General features: G+C 27.1%; 1 protein-coding gene across 4 annotated transcripts; it reads right to left on the bottom strand.

Annotated features, from left to right (window-relative positions):
* Nucleotides 1–956: 956 nt before the first annotated feature.
* Nucleotides 957–20,508, bottom strand: LOC145940595 (solute carrier family 41 member 1). Of its 4 annotated transcripts, XM_083045924.1 has the most exons (10): nucleotides 20,339–20,508; nucleotides 15,615–16,087; nucleotides 12,050–12,136; nucleotides 10,054–10,329; nucleotides 7,061–7,338; nucleotides 5,309–5,633; nucleotides 4,163–4,457; nucleotides 3,341–3,546; nucleotides 2,881–3,029; nucleotides 959–2,450 (listed from the first exon to the last, which is right to left on the bottom strand). In XM_083045924.1, exons 4-10 carry the CDS (start codon nucleotides 10,325–10,327, stop codon nucleotides 2,268–2,270), a joined length of 1,710 nt encoding a protein of 569 aa, XP_082902050.1. In that variant the 5' UTR covers nucleotides 10,328–10,329; nucleotides 12,050–12,136; nucleotides 15,615–16,087; nucleotides 20,339–20,508; the 3' UTR covers nucleotides 959–2,267. The 4 variants fall into 4 exon arrangements, with proteins under 4 accessions (XP_082902052.1, XP_082902053.1, XP_082902050.1 ...); XM_083045925.1 differs by lacking the exon at nucleotides 20,339–20,508 and having other exon boundaries at nucleotides 15,615–16,140; XM_083045926.1 differs by lacking the exons at nucleotides 10,054–10,329; nucleotides 12,050–12,136; nucleotides 15,615–16,087; nucleotides 20,339–20,508 and adding an exon at nucleotides 8,485–9,024 and having other exon boundaries at nucleotides 957–2,450.
* Between the last annotated feature and the right edge of the window lie 236 nt (nucleotides 20,509–20,744).

Here is a 20,744-nt window from a genome sequence, read left to right on the forward strand (position 1 = left end):
TAGGCCGGGCTAATACGGCGATTTTTAATAATTAATAATTCGTTAACTATTGCAAAAATTGCAAAATGGTAGAGTACTTTTCGACTCAATTTATTTCGCTCTATCTGCACACGAATTTAGTCCCAAACATTTTGGGACATCCTGTATATTTCGCGCTTTGTTATTTAAAAACTCATTATCTGCGCAATTGGTTGAAACTTCACGTACAATTATTTTGTGTTAGTAATGAGATTGCCGTAGCTTTTCGTACAGGATACGTGATGCTTTACACGATACATGAAATACATTTTTCGGTTACAATCTTTCTAAATAGATTTTGAAAATAATGTATTGTCTGTGTCGCACACACAACTATAATATTATTTAAACTTGATTCATTTAGACTACTATATTCATGAAAATACAACATATACTATTTAAAAACTCGCTAATCATAAAGTAAAAATATTTTGAGTAAAAAATATTTTCTATTGGGAAAAATAAAATATATTTTTGATAAGAATACTAAAAGGACAAATAAAATAACAAATGATCGAGAAATAATCGTTTGCTGAAGAACTGGCTTGAAAATTTTATATACAATTATTTTGTACTCAATAGAGTATTATTTGCTTGAATTATTTTAATTTTTTGTATTCTAATTTAGCATATCGTAAAAAAATATAAATTCATAAAGTTAGCAGTTAGCATCTATGTATAGTTATATTATTTTCTTGGCTAAAATTGTGCTTGGACTTGTTAAATTCCATCAAAATAACGAATATAATTTCTATCAGATCAATGCAAGATTAAAATCATGATCGTTAATTTTTTTCAAATAATTTCAATGCTTGAAATTATTTGAAAAAATATATATAACTAAAATATATATAGGAAAAAATATATTTAACTTACTTTAAATAGAAATATATGTATGTATTTTGATAAATATTTAAGAATAACCCATTCCTAAAAATATCTTCATAAATAATTTTAGTAAGTTCAAATTCCGCACGATTTTAATATTTTAAATATTAATTGCAATCTTTTTATAATTTTATATCCTAATGCTTTTTTTATTATTATAATTAAAAAATATTAAATTAAATTCTGATAAAAATAATCTCCCCAACTAATGTAAAATATTTTCTTTACTATGACGCTTATTAACAGGTTAAGAATGAATATTTGAAATGCGAATTTCTTGCGTGTATTTAACAACAAATAATTGATGCAGTCTAATTACTTGGCATTGTCCGAGCATTACGTAAAGCGTGTCCCGAAGACCGTATTGCGCAATTAAATAAGAAATATAGACAGTGGCGAGGAATGACAATCAGCATTTGTTTTAATACTAGGCAGTTAAATCACTGCTTTAATTGAATTGTAATTGCGTTGTGTATAGTTATATGATTGCACAATTAAATAATGTCTTATTCGTTTACAACAGAACAAACATTTCGAATATCTTGCAATATATCTTTTTAGATGGACAATACGGAATCCTTGACGACGATATTCGCTTATTCATGATTCTTCACCATCGTACTATAAATTACGATCATTATCGCTTAAAGTTAAAACACATCACCATGCTTCCTCTAAATCTGTTTATTTCTCGTCAAGCATTGCAAGTACTTATATAAATATCTAAAACGCAAAGGGATGCTTTAACGGTATCTTAAAAATTTATGTTTCTCTTTCTCTCTCTTTATCTTTCAAGTTTTTAGAGTATATTTCAGAAATTTAAAATGTTTTAAAATTTTTTAAGATTTTTAAAAATTTCTGTTTGCTTCTAATTTGATTAGGTTTTTGTCGATTTGCAAGAAGTTCTCTGTTCTATGCGAGAAAAATACGTGATGTATAAAAAAATCGCACTTTTAACAAATAGTTAAAAAATCAATAATTCTATCTCTTTCCTTGTTTCTCTTTTAGAATTAATAGCAAATATATAGAATATATGTAGATATCTATACAGAATATATATTATTTGTGTGTATATATATATATATATATATATATATATATATATATATTCTGTAATTTGACAATGAGTATTTTGTTTTATTTCTTAGTATTATTTGATCATTATTATCTGTATATGATATCTCGCTCGACTTTGTGCATTTAAAAAGCGCCATTTTTAGTCATTCGAATTGTGTCGATAGCTCAACCATTCAATCAACGATTTTAACGTCTCACAATGACAAACTTAGCCATCGTTAAAAATTCTTCGCATTGCATTTGTACCTGTTTTGATTCTAAATCGATTTGCATTTTATATTTCATCATTTCCCGGCACAATATGGTCGATTAATCGAGTATATGAAGAAAAAGGCCAACGCCAAGAGCAGAGATCCACTGAGATCACCTAATGCCGTCAAATAGGGAATCGCCGAGTTATCAGGATCGATTTTGTACCTCCACATTGCGTGAATGATTATGTGTGCTACGTACAACAAAATCATTACCTGAAAGAATAAGGAAATTTTATTGCGATTTTATTTTTCATTTAAAATAGAAGAAGGGTGCTTTTCAGCAAAGTAAGTGATGACACTGTGTAATACAATGCTTTTCAACTACGATACATAAATGGATACCAATATTTGATACCATTTTTTTTTATGGAGTAATATTCTGAAAGTAAGCAAGCAGAGGTAAATTAAAAAAAAAACTTAAAACTTTGAAGAAGCTATGTAAAGTGACTAGCCTGTACTCTGGCGATAAAGTAAAAAAACTAAAAAAAATTTAGATCTTTGAAAAAGCTATATATTGTGACTGATCTGCATTTTGCTGGTAAAGTAAAAAAGCTAAGTAACGTTCCAGTTACAAATCGACGTATATGACTGTGTTTCGTTACTGGAAAGCACCTTAAATTGAAACAAGCATTGCCTAACTTACCTGTAACACGGAAGCGATTATGTAGGAGATTACGAAATATGGATGTATCGTACAATTGGCCGGATTTAATACATCGGCGATGAAAACAAAAATCAGTTGTCCAGGAATTGCCATAGCAATGAGTAATCTAGCGATTTTTGCATATGGCGCTGTTTATAAGGAAGAAAAACTGTCAGATATTGCACGGGGAAATTCCTATGTTAAAAAAGTTTTATTCAGAAAGAGTTTTATCCATTTTTTCCTCTGAATAAGAAAGAAGAATAAATAAAAAACAAGATGCGAAAAGTTATAAAAAATTAAGTTATTAAAAAATATGTCAGTTGTGTCATGTTTAATAGTTTCAAACAAAACAAAAATATTGGAATAAAAATTTTATAGTGTTGCAAAGAAAAGAACATTTTAAATAAATCGCGTCAATAAGAGAAAAAAAATATTTTCCCTTATATAGAATTATACATACATCCTACGAAGAGAGCTGCCCACGGAAATATCCAAATTTTTCCGTGTGGCGGTAAAATTCCCATGATGGTGGACTGATGTAACATAGTTGACATTCGAGACGATTGCACCGACACTAAATTGCCGCCAATTCCGTTAATAACTGGTTGGAAAACTTCAAATCCTTTATAAGAATCAACCATTTTCTCAAGAACTAATCCACCTCCACTAAAGATGAAATATAATAACATAATTACATAAAATATATAAAAACAATTAAGCGATATACAGGGTATCCCAGAATTAGCGAATCATCTGTTAATTTAGAAAACTCCTAAAGTTATTTGGAGACGATTTTTTCTCACAATCAGCAAAAATGTCGATGCACCAATAATTTTCGAGTTATAATAAGTGATTGAAAATAAAGGATTTTTTGCAAACTAAGCTTTGTGGAAATAAAATATTAACAAAACCACATTCTTCAGTTAATTTCAAGTAGAATTTACTTTAATAGAATTTTAATTTAAGGCTTAGTTACAAAGATACATGATGGCAAAAATTGGAAACTTGTAAAAAATAATGACCTCTCTTGATATTTTTGCTGAGGAAAAATTGTTTCCAAATAATTTTAGGAATCTCCCATTAACAGGTGATTCGCTAATTTTGAGACACTGCATAATAATCGAATTGTACATATAATACAAATTATATAAATTAATAATCAAATTAATTATACATATATTAATTATTAACATATTTACATAACTTGAAATATAGAATTGTTTGTGTGTGTGTGTGTGTATTTGTGTGATATAATATGTCACTTTAGAGACTTTAGACTAACCCACTGATCAGAAGAGCGGATAGAATAGGAATCCAGCCGGACTTCAACACACTCTTCGTGTATTTATTTCTTAATACGATTAAGATCCAAAATGGCAAGAGCACCAAAAAAATCCCGAGGACGACGTATAGCACCCATATTTCGGCGTCCAGCCTAAGGTAGAGTAGTGAGGCAATCTCTGAGAGAATGCTAATGGATACGACGTCACCGATAGATGCAGCCAAAGGAGTTGCTAGATTGTCCGGATTCATTTTGAATCGATAGGATATCATGATTACGGCAATCATGACAAAATCTATGAAGGAAATATATAATAATTTGTCAACAATTTAGATTTCGATTTAATACGGATTTACATATTATTATAAGTGTCAAATGTTATAATTTAAAGAATAATAAAAAAGAGTTGTAAGAAAGGAAGAGTAATAAAATGAAGAGAAGTAATTTAAAACTTATGAAATTGTAAAATAAATATTATATAATTATACATATTATAATATTTAATATTATATGTATGTAATATTATAACAAATTATTTTTTAATTATAATATTTAATACTATAATTAAATAATATTATATTATAATTAGTTATAAATATGTAAAGACATAAATATATATAATAAATTGCTTAGTCAAATTATATTTGCTTTAATAATAATATATTTAATGATTACATAATTTGATAAAATTCTGTGCTGACATTGTGTTTCCAATGAGATCCATTTCAAGATCCATTTTGTAAATCATTAAAAATAAATTTTCTTAAGGATTGATTATATTTGAAGATTCGTCAAGATATTGTAAATAAAAGAGAAAAATGTGAAACGTCAATAATAAATAGCATGAATTATGAATTTAGAATGCCAGTACACAAAAATGATATAGATAAATTATATAATTCGCATAATATTTTGCTAGATCAACAAGGTTTATGAAGCAGAAAAATGCATAAAAAAAAGGATAACATCTGTTAGTATAATGCGTGACCGAGCTATATGATAGCAATCATTATTAATGTTAATTGCTGATAAATGGCGAATAGATTACCTTACACAAGTGTCGATTCATCGAGGAGCAAGCGTGTAAGTGGCGTTCATTAATCAATGTGTTTAATAAGCACACCGAGCGGCGAGAGGATGGTTTACCTAAGATAAAGCAGGAACTGGTTGCCGTGCACATGCACGAGACCGCCAAGAGCAACGCGCGATTCCAGACGAAGCCGTTCCCGTTCATGGCGCCTACGCCCATTCCAAATACGGACAGACAGAGGGCCGCGACTATCGCTTGGACTTGGACCAGAGCGATGTTACCGATGATCATCTTTGCGATCTCCCGCCGGCACTTCATGTTGCCTAAATTTGCTTGAGTGCACAAACGCGACGCCAAGCACATATCGAGATTACCCTTTAGACCTTGCAACGCCGTAGTCAGAATCAACAACTGAGGAACTTTTACGAAAGCCGGCGAGTTCTGTAAATGTGCAAAAGTTGGAATAAAATATATAAAATATATAAAATAAATGTGACGTAAACATAAAAGGCTTATATGAATTAAAATTAAAAATACATATAATATAAATACATAAAGGACTAAGGAGCTATCCAATGCTGGATAGTCATGCAAATAATATAAATTTATTGTAATAAAATTGAATGTTTTGGCCTATATTAGGCCATCTTCAGCAATACAGTACAAGATTTTTCCAGTCTCAAAGGTGGAAGAAATTGTTAAATATATATATTCCTGAACATTAAGAACAATTTCTTTCGGTTTCTGGCTACCATCTTTGACTGAAAATTCCTATATTGTATTGCTGAAGATGGTCTAATGTAGGCTAAAACGTTCAATTTTATTACAATAAATTTATATTATTTGCACAACTATCCAGGGTTGTCTCTTTATTTATTTATATTTTTAAAATAAAATATATAAATATATAAAAATAAAATAAAATATATAAATTAAAATATATTAAATATATAAATATATATATGGAATAAAATATATAAAATATATAAAAATAAAATAAAATATATACAATATATAAAATATAAAAATATATAAAATATACTATACAATATTATACATATATACGGTATACATTATAAGATTGTATATCTAGATAATTCTTATAAATAAATGATATTATTTATAATTACTATGAAAATATCGTATATTTTTTGTGGCTACATAAAAGCAACGAAAGTAATATAACTTTTTAACTTTAATCTTTGAAAGAAACATTTGAGAAAAATTATTTTTATCTACATTTCTCACGTTTAAAATTAAATATTGCATTAACTGAGTTTAAAAAGAAATTCTATAATCAAAAGAGTAATTTAAAACAAATTTAAAGTCATAAAAAAAAACCTGTTATTTAATTATATTTCAAAAAATATTGAATTATTCGCAGAATATTTATATTTAAACATGTATTATTAACGAAAGAGAAAGAACTTATATGAAGTTATGAATTGACTTATTATTATTCGAATATATTTATTCGTTTTATATAAAAGGCTAACTCAAAATTAATATAAAAATTCTTGCAGTATTATTTCACTTTCAGTTAACTCGTTCAATTTTTTTATTCATGTTAACGATCTTAGATCCTTCAAAATCTTTGTTGAAATTTAAAAATGTGAATAATATTATATATTCGAGAAAATACTTATACAATCGCGCTGTAAAGAGCGATACAAGATATCCTATTTGCACGATCGATAAGTGCAACGGACTCGATAAACATTCAGGTAGAAACCGACTTCGATATATTTTTCCTTGATAATAGTTGTTTCTTTATCTTTGGACAATGACAAATACCTCGTCGATAAGGAGACAGTTTGAGACAAAAGATAAACGATTCGAGTCTTACTTTATTAAAAGAGAGTCCTTACCTTTGCTGAAGTGAGAACGCGACCAGCACCGATAGTGCCTAAACCAGCGATAAAAAAGGGCACCGAGACCTGAAGAATCGTGTGATACCATTTCTCATTTCTGATGTCCCTTTTGTCCCCGTGTCCGTTTGGGACTTTACTAAAGTCCGGATCAGGATCCGAAGTGGCAACTGATGAAATTGTCACTATTGAACTACCGCTGGAAAGAGATCCATTTCCGTCACCAGCGCCAGACATGTCCTTCTTGTCTTTTTGTACGTTGGTTATTTTTAAACCCGCTGTCAAGCAAGCGTTACATATTATGTAGTTTTTCATTGAATATTCAGGAATATTGACATAGAATTTGTTATCTGTATTCTTTAAATAACACAAGTGTTCAACAAAGAATAACTTTCTTTTACAATTGTCAAAGTATTTTATGTAAAATTATATTATATTAAAGTGTCATAATCTCGTAACTATTTACTTTCTGGCTATCCTATCCTTATAATTTTTTATACCAAATATTGCGAGGATTTATATAAAAAATAAGATGGTTCTCCATTTAAACAAATTAGTTTGACCATTAAATAACCTTGAAAAATGATTTTAGTTAAAATTCGAGATAAAATTAGAGTAGACAATCATAATTTTAGCAATATTTGACTATTAATTAAAATGAGATATCTTATATATACATATATTTTTACAAAAAATCAATACATATTCTTTAAATTTGACATTTATATTAATTCTGTTTTAAATTTATCAATTTTGATATCGAATCAGTATTCAAGGGTTCATCTAAAATATTCTTAAGTTTTAAGAAATATAATTGAAAACTATTGGTAGATTCTCAATGATTTGATTCGCAATTTTTTCGTAGAATAGAATCCACATATTTAAACATGAATACCTTATTATACATAATCGATATAATAAATTTTCTTTAAAGATTGAAAATGCTAACATTATACTTATTGTTAATTTCGATTACGATAAAACTTCAACAACACGTCACATGTTATATGTTAACAAAATATGTTAAAATCGTTACTTTTTTACAATCTTAATTGTAAATTTCTCAAAATTGTGACGTAATGAAGCAATTTGAAAAAAAAATTGATTTATTTTCAATTATATAGTATGTAAAAATAAACTATTCTTGGAAAGTCACTATTCTTATATTTTTTTTAACTTTGTATTTAGATCGTAATTAAAATATAATGGAATTTATCGATTAAACTTGACAAGTATCACCTTGAGATTTGGGGATTAATTATATAATTTAAAAAATGAAGGAATTAAAAAGTTTAATTGAAACATGTAATTTTTTTCTATCCCTAATTATCCGTTTTTGTAAACTTCTTAAACTCTTCGTTAAAATTTCTTTCACCTTTTTGATCGATTCACAGGAGAGCTAGAAGGAAGAAGGAAAAACTCACTGTCACACATATAGGTCTTTAGGTGACTATCAACATTTCCGCATTGTCATCATCTGTATACGTCCTCGTCTAAACACACACTTGTATTTCGCGGAGGTGGCGCGAACGAAACAAAACACGATCACTGAACGCGCTCTTCCCTCGCATCGAGATTATAAACCGTCACAAATTCATGGTATTCTGAATTCTGATGGTCATGAGAAGGATCGGCGAATTAAATAAGAGTCGGACAGTCACACACTTTGCGCGTCGTTATTATAATCGTCATTGTGTATACCGAGCGACCTTTTCCCCCACCATATCCGCGAACGATTTGTCACGTCGCGACGATAATTAGTTTGTTCGCTTACTACAAGTGCAGAATTTCGTGTCTTAAAGTAAACGCGCAATAGTGACATTTGCTAATTGTACAAAATTCTGACCGTCATAATGTGTCAAATAAATTCGTATTATTTTACGTTGTTATTTTTTATAATGTACGCGTATTATTATAAAATTACTATTACTATTTATATCTATATTATTATTATTAATAATAATTAAAATACTTTTGAGTCGCTAGTCGAAGAAAAAATAAAAGGTAACAAAATTAGTCGACCAAACTAGCAAGAAATATATTTATTTGAAAATCACGACGTTTCGACCATGTGGTTGTGGTTCTTATCAAGTGACAATAAATTTCGTGTAGAATATAAAGCTCACAAATCAATCATCATAAATGTCCATACAATGCATTGACGAATATGTGAAACAACATGACAGTTTCTCTCTTTCAAATTTGACAAATTAAGTCTTTTAATAATGGACATTTATGATGATTGATTTGTGAGCTTTATATTCTACACGAAATTTATTGTCACTTGATAAGGACCACAACCATATGGTCCAAACGTCGTGATTTTCACATAAATATATTTCTTGCTAGTTTGGTCGACTAATTTTGTTACCTTTTATTATTATTAATGTTAATATTAATAATATTAATAATATTAATAATATTAATAATAATATTAATAATATTAATAATAATATTAATATTAATAATATTATTAATGTTAATATTAATAATATTAATAATATTAATAATATTAATAATAATATTAATAATATTAATAATAATATTAATATTAATAATATTATTAATGTTAATATTAATAATATTAATATTATTAATATTAATATAATATTATTAATATTAATATAATATATTTAATATTAATAAATTATTTTTAATTAAAGAATTATTATTATTAATAAATTACGTATTATTTTTTTGTAACGTAATTTTTACGCTTGCCTTTAATTATTACGATATTTTAAAAAAGATGAGAAGATGCAGAGAAAAACAAAATACTAAAGCAATAAATGAAAAAAAATTGCGTAAGTTGATAAGTTAATTAGTGAGTCGTTTCATTTTAAGTACATTTTAAATATACGAAATTATCTGTCAATTATGTATTGCGGATTTTTCATTTAATCAATTTAATTTCTGTAATATCTACTTTTGCGCTTATTTGCACGTGGAGTTATAACTATTAGTTAAATTAACAGTTTGTGTATATTTCTTACCAGCGATTTTTTTCATAACGACAGGTTCCGCATTGATGTTGTTCTCCGTGTTTAACTTCCTGTCATCGATTTTGTCCACATTGTCGAATTTCAATGCGTAGTTATTCTTACCGCCCGGCATTGTGACACGAGATAATGTAAAGGCCTGATCCTTGACTCTTCTGCTGTCGTCGGTTAGATTGTCATTGCTGCTACTGTTGCTGTTATTCGGCACTGTTATTTCTATGCCGTTCAACAACACTGAATTAGTACGCGAGTCCGGAAAAGCGACCATATCTAAAATCCAATAATTCAATTAGACGGAACTCTAATGGCGAGGCAGAATATAAAATATTTTCCATCATTCGTTTAATACTTAAAATCCTGAAGATTATATAAAGAAACGCAACAATATTTCCGAAAAAAAAAGTTGGATCGATAATTACAATTGAAGCTACCGCGTGAACGAGAGAGGACGCATTTCTGAACATAATAAGGTATTCGCTTAATAGTAACAATGGAGATATATTTAATTAGCACAATACAAGAAATTTTTGCACGTACGAGAAGTTTCGCGCAGGCGAATTTTCGAACGCGAGCAATGTATGCAAAAACGAGTGATCCCTTATTGCCCAAAAAATCGAAGCGAGCAACTTTGACTTCAAAAAGTGGGATTAAAAAAAGGTTTCGCCTTTCCGAAAACGTTTGAGAGAAAACGACTCGTTTTAAGCAGAAATGATCCTTGGTTTCCTTATCGATAGCGAATGCCGAGGCAAGGATTTGAAAAGTCTTTTAGGGAACGATGGGGGGGGGGGGAGTCCACGGTAGATAAGCCCCTCTTGTCCGAAGACCTCCAGAATGTCACCCGGAAGTCATGCAGATAAGGGATACCACTTCAAAAGAAATTGATTGAATCCAATATGATATATCGCTTGATAACTTGGGCAAAAGATAGGGTTCAAGATAAAGCAGGAAGAATCGTCGAAACTCTGGAGTTGACGTTGAAATGTGCTAATAGTCGATCGGGTTCAGTATGGTGTGTTTCTCGCTAACTTGGGCAGGAACCCAAGGTAGAGCAGGAAGATTCATCGAAACCGTGGAGTCGACATTGAAGCACTAACTGATAATCGATTGGATTCAATAAGGCGGGTCGTCCAAGAGTTGTTTTTCTCTTTTTATTAGTTTTTTATCTTTGCTCAGCCCTTAATGCCAAGGTTCGAACACGTGGTGGAAAATATAGATGTTATAAATTTTAACGCAAGGATTGCCGAGCGATCTTTGTTTGCTTGTAACATTTTCTACCGTTTCTCTCTCTCTTTAATCGACAGTATATTCCATTCCGCATTTTTTATTAAAAACAATTGATAAACGCGTTCGAGCTTCCGTAGTTTGTGTTCGCTTTAATTCGAATATGAGTCATAATAATATCTATCTATTATAAAGATATATAAAGAATTATATTTAAAAAAAAATAATAATCTTAAAGAATTCTAATAATAAGAGAACAGTTTAAAATAAAAATATATAAAATTATTTATATAAAGAAATAATAATTTTAAAGAATTCTATTAAAAATAATAATTATCTATGTTAATTTAATTGGACATATTAATTTAATTTTATTGGAAACTTATATAGCAGCGCTATATCAAATTCGATCACGCCTCCGTGAGAGTTAAATTTAAATTTAAATATGTGATAATTTGAAATCTTTCTCTCTCTTTGTGTGGTACGACGCTTTGTTTGAGAATTAATGTTGTTATTTTTACAAGAAATTTCATTTTACAAGAAATGACAAAAAACGCTAGACATATTATAATAACAAAGCGAATATTATGCGACATATGATTTATTTGTTTTATATTGTAAAAATAAAACAAAATGAATAGTTATTGATGAAACTGTAATTAAATAATTTAGATAAATTTTAGAATTTCGTAAAAGTTTTGTGGTATAAATCTTTAATGTTTTCCTATTATATTCATATCAATAAAAATTAATATATGTATATGCATACCGAATTTGCTAAGGTATGTCGTTGCTCTCCTTAGGATCGACTTGCGACAACTTCACGTCGGATCTGCCGATTTCCGCAAATTTAGATCTGCAAAAATTGAAAAAGTATGATAATTTATTTAGAAATAAATTAAAAACTTGTTTGTTGCTTTATCTCGACGATATGTATATTAGCGATTTTAGAAGCTTTAATAATGGGTTAATCATAACTGTCGAGAAGTTTACTGTAATTACATTATTTATATTTCCTAACTAAAACAAAATATTAATTGTTGAACTTATTAACAAAAATCAAGGAAAAGACAAGAGAAAATAAAAAAAGTCGAAAATTGCGTAATTATACATGTCATTTACATGCAAATTAAGAAGCTCACTAAAAATATCGGATAATTTTCAAATGTTTGAATTTGATCCTGTTTAAAAGTGGAAATCTAATACGTTTAAATTTTATTCACGTTTATAACATAGAGTTTACAAAATTTTATAAAATCAATAGTTTGATATGAACGTTTGCTGGCGTCGGACATAATTTATTTATCGGCAATAAGATCGCCTGCTAATCAGAAGCGATTGTAAACTAATGACTAATAATTTAGATTATGTGTCTTTACGTCGTAAGACGTCCATAAAATTGTAGCAATCTTATCAGTGACAGGTTTCCACCTGTTAAAAAATTTTTAATGCAAAATTTTAATTAAGAGTTTGTATCTCTATCTCTTAACTATAATGAGATATATATGATCAGATCTCTGAAAATTGGCGCGGTATGATTTTGTACAATCAGATATATTTGTATCTAAACACAGCTATATTAATGTTATATTTTGTTACTTAAATAAAAGACAATAAAAAAATAAAAGAACAATTTTTTATTTATCCGTTTCAAAAAATCACTATTCCGAATTCTCTTGTGTTGCGATTATGTCAGTAATTGAACTGACAGAAACAAATATATTTATAATCTTAGTAGCCGTGTTTTATACTAATTTTCATATATAAAAATATCTTTTTAATTCTAAAATAATTTAATAATAATTGTAGTATAATATAATTTACTTAATAATAAGTCGGTAATTATGCAGAATAGAGAAGACTTATTGTCTTCTTTCATATTTCTTTTTTAAGCATTGTAGAAGAAAATATTTCAGAACTTTTCGATGTATTTTTTATTAATATTTAATAGATGCGAAGTAATTAATATACTTTGTATATACTTTATTTAAAATATTACATTTTAAATATTACTTTTTAAAAAAAATATTTTATTAAATAGAAAAAGACATGTTTATATTATTTAGAAAATATATATCAAACAATATGTAATTTTTTAATAAAATATTCCTTTACTTTAGTAAAGAAATATTTTTTAGAAATAAATAATAAATAATAAATAATATATATAAATATTCTTTTAAAGAAGTCTTTCTTTTTTTAGTTCTATAAAAAAATTTATTGTATTTATTATTATATTATAATACTTTTTTCCTCCTTCGATCTAATTGTAAGTAGGATAGGTAGATTTAAACGATAAAACTTAAACTGAAGCTTATATACTTTACACACAATTATTTGTTGAATAATTAAAATAATTATGAAGACACTGGACAAGTCATTGCTCTAAAACCCGCGGACTTGATGCTTCATATGTAATACAATATGCAAAATCAGCGGGATCGTCACCGGACTGATAGAGGGCAACTATAGACTCTGTCGTGTCGCGATAATCTGATCGCACGTGTCGCGTGAATTGAATTATGCGTGGGTGTGCGAGAAGGGACACACGTATATCATTTGCCTAAGAAAGTTCTGCGGTTTTTGATCCGTGGAAACAGGAATTTAACACTTAAACAGCGAGCAAAATAAGCCGCGTGAATGATTTATAATTTATATATAGGTTTGCCATTTGGAGACAATCATTAATTAAAATTGATTACTAAACATAATAAATAATAATAAATATGATATACCTATAGTTAATATTATATTATACAATTATATACGATATTATATATAATCTGTAAAATGTAATTCTATGATCTTATAATTGACTAAATAAATAATGAATTAATTGATTATTTTGATAGATTGCTATTGCTATTATTTATTCCAATATATATTTATAATATTAAAGATTCGGATCGTATTTTTCTAATACACGATATAATAATCACAATTTTCTGAATAAAAATAATTATTAGTATATACTTTAGAAAGTACTTTAATTGTCAATAATGTAAGTAATATTTTTGGATAACTAAAATTTGAACAACAATTATTAATGTAAAATTCTTAAACTTTCTACCTGTTAAAATATTTTGAATATTTATATCTTTAGTTCATAATATTTTCGAGAACATTATATTTGAATCACTTATTTCATAATTATTATTCACTTCTTTATCTTATCTTAATTCTCTTATCTGTATTATAATTAATACTGTTACTTATTTTTTCGTTAATTTTGTTTTGATTTTCTTCAACATCAAAATCTTCATTTATTAAAGCTCCTTGAAGAATCCTTGTTTTTTAATATATTGACGCTATTATCAATAGTTACAGTATAATATGTATTTGATTTAAAGATATTTATATTGAAAAAGAACAGATTTGATCTTTTTATTAATATATATACTTGCAAAACATATAAAAATATAAAAATATAAAAAATATAAAATATATAAATGTGTTAAATATAAGAGACTATTGATGTTAATTACCCGTAAATTTTTCTTTTAATATGCCAAAGTTCTTAATATAATTCTAACACCTTCAATATTATATCGTCAATATATTCTCATGATACATTATTTTATTCGATATACGATATATTTCTACGATGTAATCTTCTTACGAGCAAATCGCACTTATAAACAGAAGATTGAAAAAATATTTCTACTTTAGACTTTGTTCAAAGTAATGTACGTATTAAAAATTATGATATCATAAGAGATAATCATTCAATTTGTACACATGTTTTTGACACAAGTCTGGAAATCTGCAAATATAATTCTTCATCTTATCAAGATATTTCATAAAATTTTGATAATCATAAATAAATGTATTAAATAATAATTAAGCACTCTATTAAGAGACGAGAAGTGTAGTTGCAATATATATATATAATATCTTTTTCTTTTTAAAAATTTATTAGAAATATTAATTTTTAAATATAATTTTACTACCTCAACTTTTTCACAAGTTTTCATATTTTTGGACTATGTATTGGCTCACTTTTAATAATATCTCACATTTTAATTAAATTACACAAATTCGTTCATTCTATTTCTACCTAAAATATGTACAAAATCAAATTTTTTTATTTATTTTGAAAGGTGGAATTTAGTATTTTTTCTATATAAGTGAAGATTTATAGACACTTTTGCGCGCGAAATAAATGACAATATAACTAGTAATTTCTTTGGACTTAACGTATAAATTTCAGCTATATCGCTGTTTATCTGATTCTTGTGATATACTTATTGAGTATATCTAATAACTTACAAAATTACATCAATTGCTGATAAAAAAGAGAAGCTTATCGAGATATCGCGTATCAATATACTTACGTAGAAAGTTCACATTGAATCTGCGCCAGCGTGTCGATTTTCACTGATGGAGTCTTCGTTCTGAAGGAAAATTCCGAATTCGCCAACAACGATGGCAATGACAATTGGAGAAATTGGAGCAACGACTTCGATTCCGATTCCCTCACGAGTGCTTTATCGCTCCAAAGTTCAATCCTTTTCCGCGACTCGCGTATAACCACTCGCGATGAGTTCAAGCACTTGGGGTTGTCCAGCGTTATTAAGGTATATTGTACACTCTAGACGAGAAGAAAACTGAGTTTCTTTCCTCGGAGCTCTCACACGGAAATGCGGTCTGCGTGCGGCGAACGGTTAGGCTTGACTGATAAAAGGAAGCCGTGACTCGATTGTAGTCAGTTCTCCTTGTCCTTGTTGAACATTCGTGTGTCTACCTGACTTATGCACGTGCGCTATCACGCCGGTCGTAAGTGGGAGCTAGATCCTGAGGTGAATCACTGAAATCGATAAGCAAGTGTCTCGAAAATTAATCAGAAGAAATTAATTCCTTCCACTCCATTATAGAATGGGGAATCGCTGGTTGCGAGAGAGAGAAAAAGAGAAGGGGGTAGAGTGTCATTAAGAATTTATTTCAAGGGAAAATGTATTATATATTGATATAATAAATATAATAAATATAATATATTAATATAATTAATTATATATCAATTATTAAAAGTATAATATAATAAATATATAATATATTAATATATGTAATTAATATTAATTAATATTAATTATATATATTAATATATTAAATTTATTATATTATACTTTTTAGAGTATAATATATTAATATAACAAATATAATAAATATTATGTGATTCTATGGAAAAACCGGAAAGAAAGAAGAAAAAGGAAAAAGAAGATTTGATGAATATAACTGTTTAAAACGCAGAATTTAATTAAATAGATTAAAATTAATATAAATTATCAATAAATAAAAAAAGAGAATTTATCAATTAAACATATTCACTGAAAATATATTTAATGAAATTATAAATTCAACCAACAAGTTATGATCACTTATAAACGTGAATTTTCCTCTTGTCTCAATAAATATAATATAAAATTATATATATATAATCTAGAAGAAAAGAAAATGTAAGTTACCAATTGTTTAATGCTAATATTCATTTTTTGAATATGTGTGTAATCTTCACATTTCTGCTAATATTCTTGTTTAAAGACCTTCAAGATATTTTATAGAAAAATTTCTCTAAATCTTTAGCAAAATAAAATGGTCAAATCTTATATCTTTAATTATCTCTGGTAGTCGAAATATAGGTTGCATAGACCTTTGATTGCTCCATTATTACGAACGTTGATATTATTACTTAAATGTGACGTAAGCGATGATCAAGCGGTTTGCGTCATCGAATCGTTAAATTAAGTTTTGGGTTACTTGAGGCGATTGTCATTTGAGAACGTTCCGAAGAGCAAGTCAAGAATCGATTTGTACATGACACTTTGCTGTACATACACGTATACGTTTATGTTAATTTTAATCCGTTCCTTAATCTAACGAATATACAAGTTGTCGTACGTACCCATGAATATTATATTAACGTCTACGACATCCCGTGCATGCAAATGTGACTTAATATTTTTGCTAGGATCGTTTGATTTTACGTCACTTTGTGACCGTCAAAAAACGGGGAAATACCGTGTTTAGCATAAAAACGGATGCTTATTTTTTTTTTGCAAGATTTATTACAAATCGTTTTTATGAGTAATTTTAATCGTCGATTACGCACATCCGACGACAACAATGTCTCGAGTGGATATTGTAATGATTAATTAATAATGATTAATTAATGATTAATTAATAATATTTGTCACTGGATATGGACCGACATTTTTATTTTACGATTAACGATCACGTATCATCTCGAATCGGATCAAAAGTCGCAAGTATAAGAAAAAAACATATCATAATATACACTTGTGAATAATATTTCGCGAAATCAATACGTTAATTGCAATAATCTTAATTATTATATAATTATAATTTTTTATTTAATAATTTTTAATAAAACTTTTTATATAAGAAAACGTACTCTTTTGAGAAAATAAGGATTTATTTTATTCAAAAAATATGTATGCCACGGAAAAGAAGCTAAAGCTAACATTTCCATTTACAAAATGTATAATAAATTATATATGTAATCTTTTTGCTGAATATGTTTTAATTGTGGAAAAATAAAATTCAAAATTCGCATCGTGATAATTTTATTTTAATTTTTTAATTATGTATTTGTATTATAGTTATAAGTTTTATTTAATGATCTAATGATTTGTGTTATAGATAATTTTTATTTAATATTTAACTTTTATTTATTATAAACTAAAAAAAACTACAAAATCAAGTGACTCAGAAATATTAAATTTAATATGACAAAACGGATACGATAGATAAAATTAAAAAGGATAGTAAATTTTCTTTATTTAAAGGATAAGAATCTAAAGTTCTAATTATATAATTATAAGACTGTTAAAATAGTTAATGATGAATTTTTATATCATCCTGAAGGTTTCATTGAAAAGGCAAACTCTTTTTACGAGGAATATTTCCTTTAAATTTATCTTAAAAAAATAAAAATTGCTATTTTATGGTGTATTTAACTATCTTTATCATTATCAGTTCTATTGGAGTGGTCATGATGTACATACATAATCGTTCTCAGTCTATGTTATCGGCATATTGACATTACATTGCTGAAGAAGTCAAGATGGTGAGATTAAACTGTGTAAAGTCTTACTATCTTAACAATTGTGTAAAAAAAATAATTTCCATTATTTTTAGATTTTAGGACTGCACTTTAATAATTTAAAACGATAAAATGTCAATACTACCATAGATTAAACATAAAAAGGAATTAAATTATTTGACTAAATTATATTTAACTGTTTATTGAAAAAGAGAAAATCTAACCGCTAAACCAAGCAGCTTTAAAAGGATATAGAAATTTATAGAGAATTTATAGGAAAAATTTAAACTATTCAATTTTAAATCGATTTTCATTTTATACATACCTATAATACACTGATGAGTCAAATGAAAACTATGGCTTTGACGTTTATTGAGAGACAGCTCGTTTTGTCATTTGAAAAGATATGATATCAATTTAGATCCTACTATGTGTATAAATGCATATCTAAAGGAAAGCTTAGAAATTCTTAAAATTTATAAGATTCTTAAGATAAGATTCTTAAGATTTTTATATAAAAAAATAAAAATTGACTATTTTTAAAAATATTTTTCTATTAAGAACACGATGTGTTCTCATCATTAAATATTTTCGTCATTAAAATTTATTAAATATTTTGTAAGTTACTAATATACTATTACTATCATTATGTAATTATTGTTTTTAATTATCATCAGCCATGTTGGCAAATGTATTTCTTATGATATATATTATTAATAACTAGGAAAAAATAAAACTATTAAAAGATTATTAAAATTGCTAATATATTTCAAAATGTGAGTCATACAAAATAAGGTAATAATATGAAACAAATATAAAAATAAAAGCAAAAAGAAAAATACTTTTTTAGTCTTATTAAGTCTTATTAACGAAACAATATTTTTATTGAAAAATTCCTTTAAAAGTGAAAGAAAAGTTATATTATAAAAATAAATATAAAAAATTGCCTTTAGAAATAAAAAAAAAATAAGCTCAATTCAAATTGAAGTCTTTCAATATATAAATTCATTCCTGGTATATTGAAATTAGTAATAATATAAAATAATAATAATACTTATAGTAATTTTAAGTGATTTGTTTTTATAATAAGTTATATACTTTTGTGTCAAAAATAAAAAAATAATAAATTTTATATAAAAGTTATTTAGAGAGTTAACATAGAAGATATTCATGTAGTTATTTAGTTAAGATAGAAGTTCTTCATGTAGTTATTTATGTTGATATCATTTCAGAACATTTGTAAAAGTTTAGCATAGATGATCTTGTTTGTGAAGTACATACTTAATATTTGATAAAATTGATTTCTCTTAATAACTATTATTAATTGCACTCTTCGAGAACGTGTTTGGTGACAAATATGCCTAATCCGGTGTAGTTCGCGATATCAAACTTGATTGTCACCAATTATATCTCACAATTAGATATTGTATTCTAGTTATTTTTCTTGCGAATATTTAATGCGTAAGCTTATCTATTAAATAATATTATGTGCGCACGTTCATAATTTAATGTAATGACATAGTCACGCGTCCGAAATCATTCGGCGATTAAATGTGTGACGAAGTCAATATAATAAATACATTAAACTTTTTCATAATTCACGTCAGCAGCACATTTATGTTGATGGTATTTGAATTATTAAAAATTATTTTTATCGCGATAAAATGTGTATGTGTGTGTCTATGATACTATCATATTATCTAAAATTTATGAAATTATTATCGACTCTCCGTTAGTCTCTTATCACGATCCTTTTTAATCATTAAAGATATTATCGAATATACTATATATATATATATATATATATATATATATATACATATATATATATATATATATATATATATACATATATATATATATATATATATATATATATATCTTTCCCTCCCTTCCTTCTCTCTCTCTTTCTCTTTTTCAAGAAAGGAATTTTTTATTTAGCTAATTTTTCACATTGATTGCAATTTGCTACGATAAATGAATATTGAGTTCACTCACCGAGATTGTGTAGATATCGATCTCTGACGACACGTACCGCAGCTTCGATATCGGTTTAAAGAATTTATTCTGCGAAGTATATTTTTTTTTATAACTTGCCAAGTATGTGATTAAAATTGGGTTACGATGACTCGCGAACACGCGGATTATGATCAATGACGGGCGGCATCGCGCTTACTGACATTGTAGAAGCGATTTGAGTTTCGTGTAAGTAAATAATAATAAATCTCCAGTTGGGGGGAGGGGTGATTACTTATCGCGATATTCAAGTTATCAAAAGAGAGAGAGGGGGGGGGGGGTGGAAAGGGAAGAGATATATAAGTTATATTTTCTTTATTTTGTAAAACTGAAAAATTTTGCAGCTTAATTAAATTAATAATACCTAAGTCTTGAAAATCATATTTTA

Source organism: Prenolepis imparis, unplaced genomic scaffold (assembly GCF_030444845.1).
Source record: "Prenolepis imparis isolate NDT839.2.m4 unplaced genomic scaffold, iyPreImpa1.0 SCAF_9, whole genome shotgun sequence".
In the NCBI taxonomy this organism is placed as follows: Eukaryota; Metazoa; Arthropoda; class Insecta; order Hymenoptera; family Formicidae; genus Prenolepis; species Prenolepis imparis.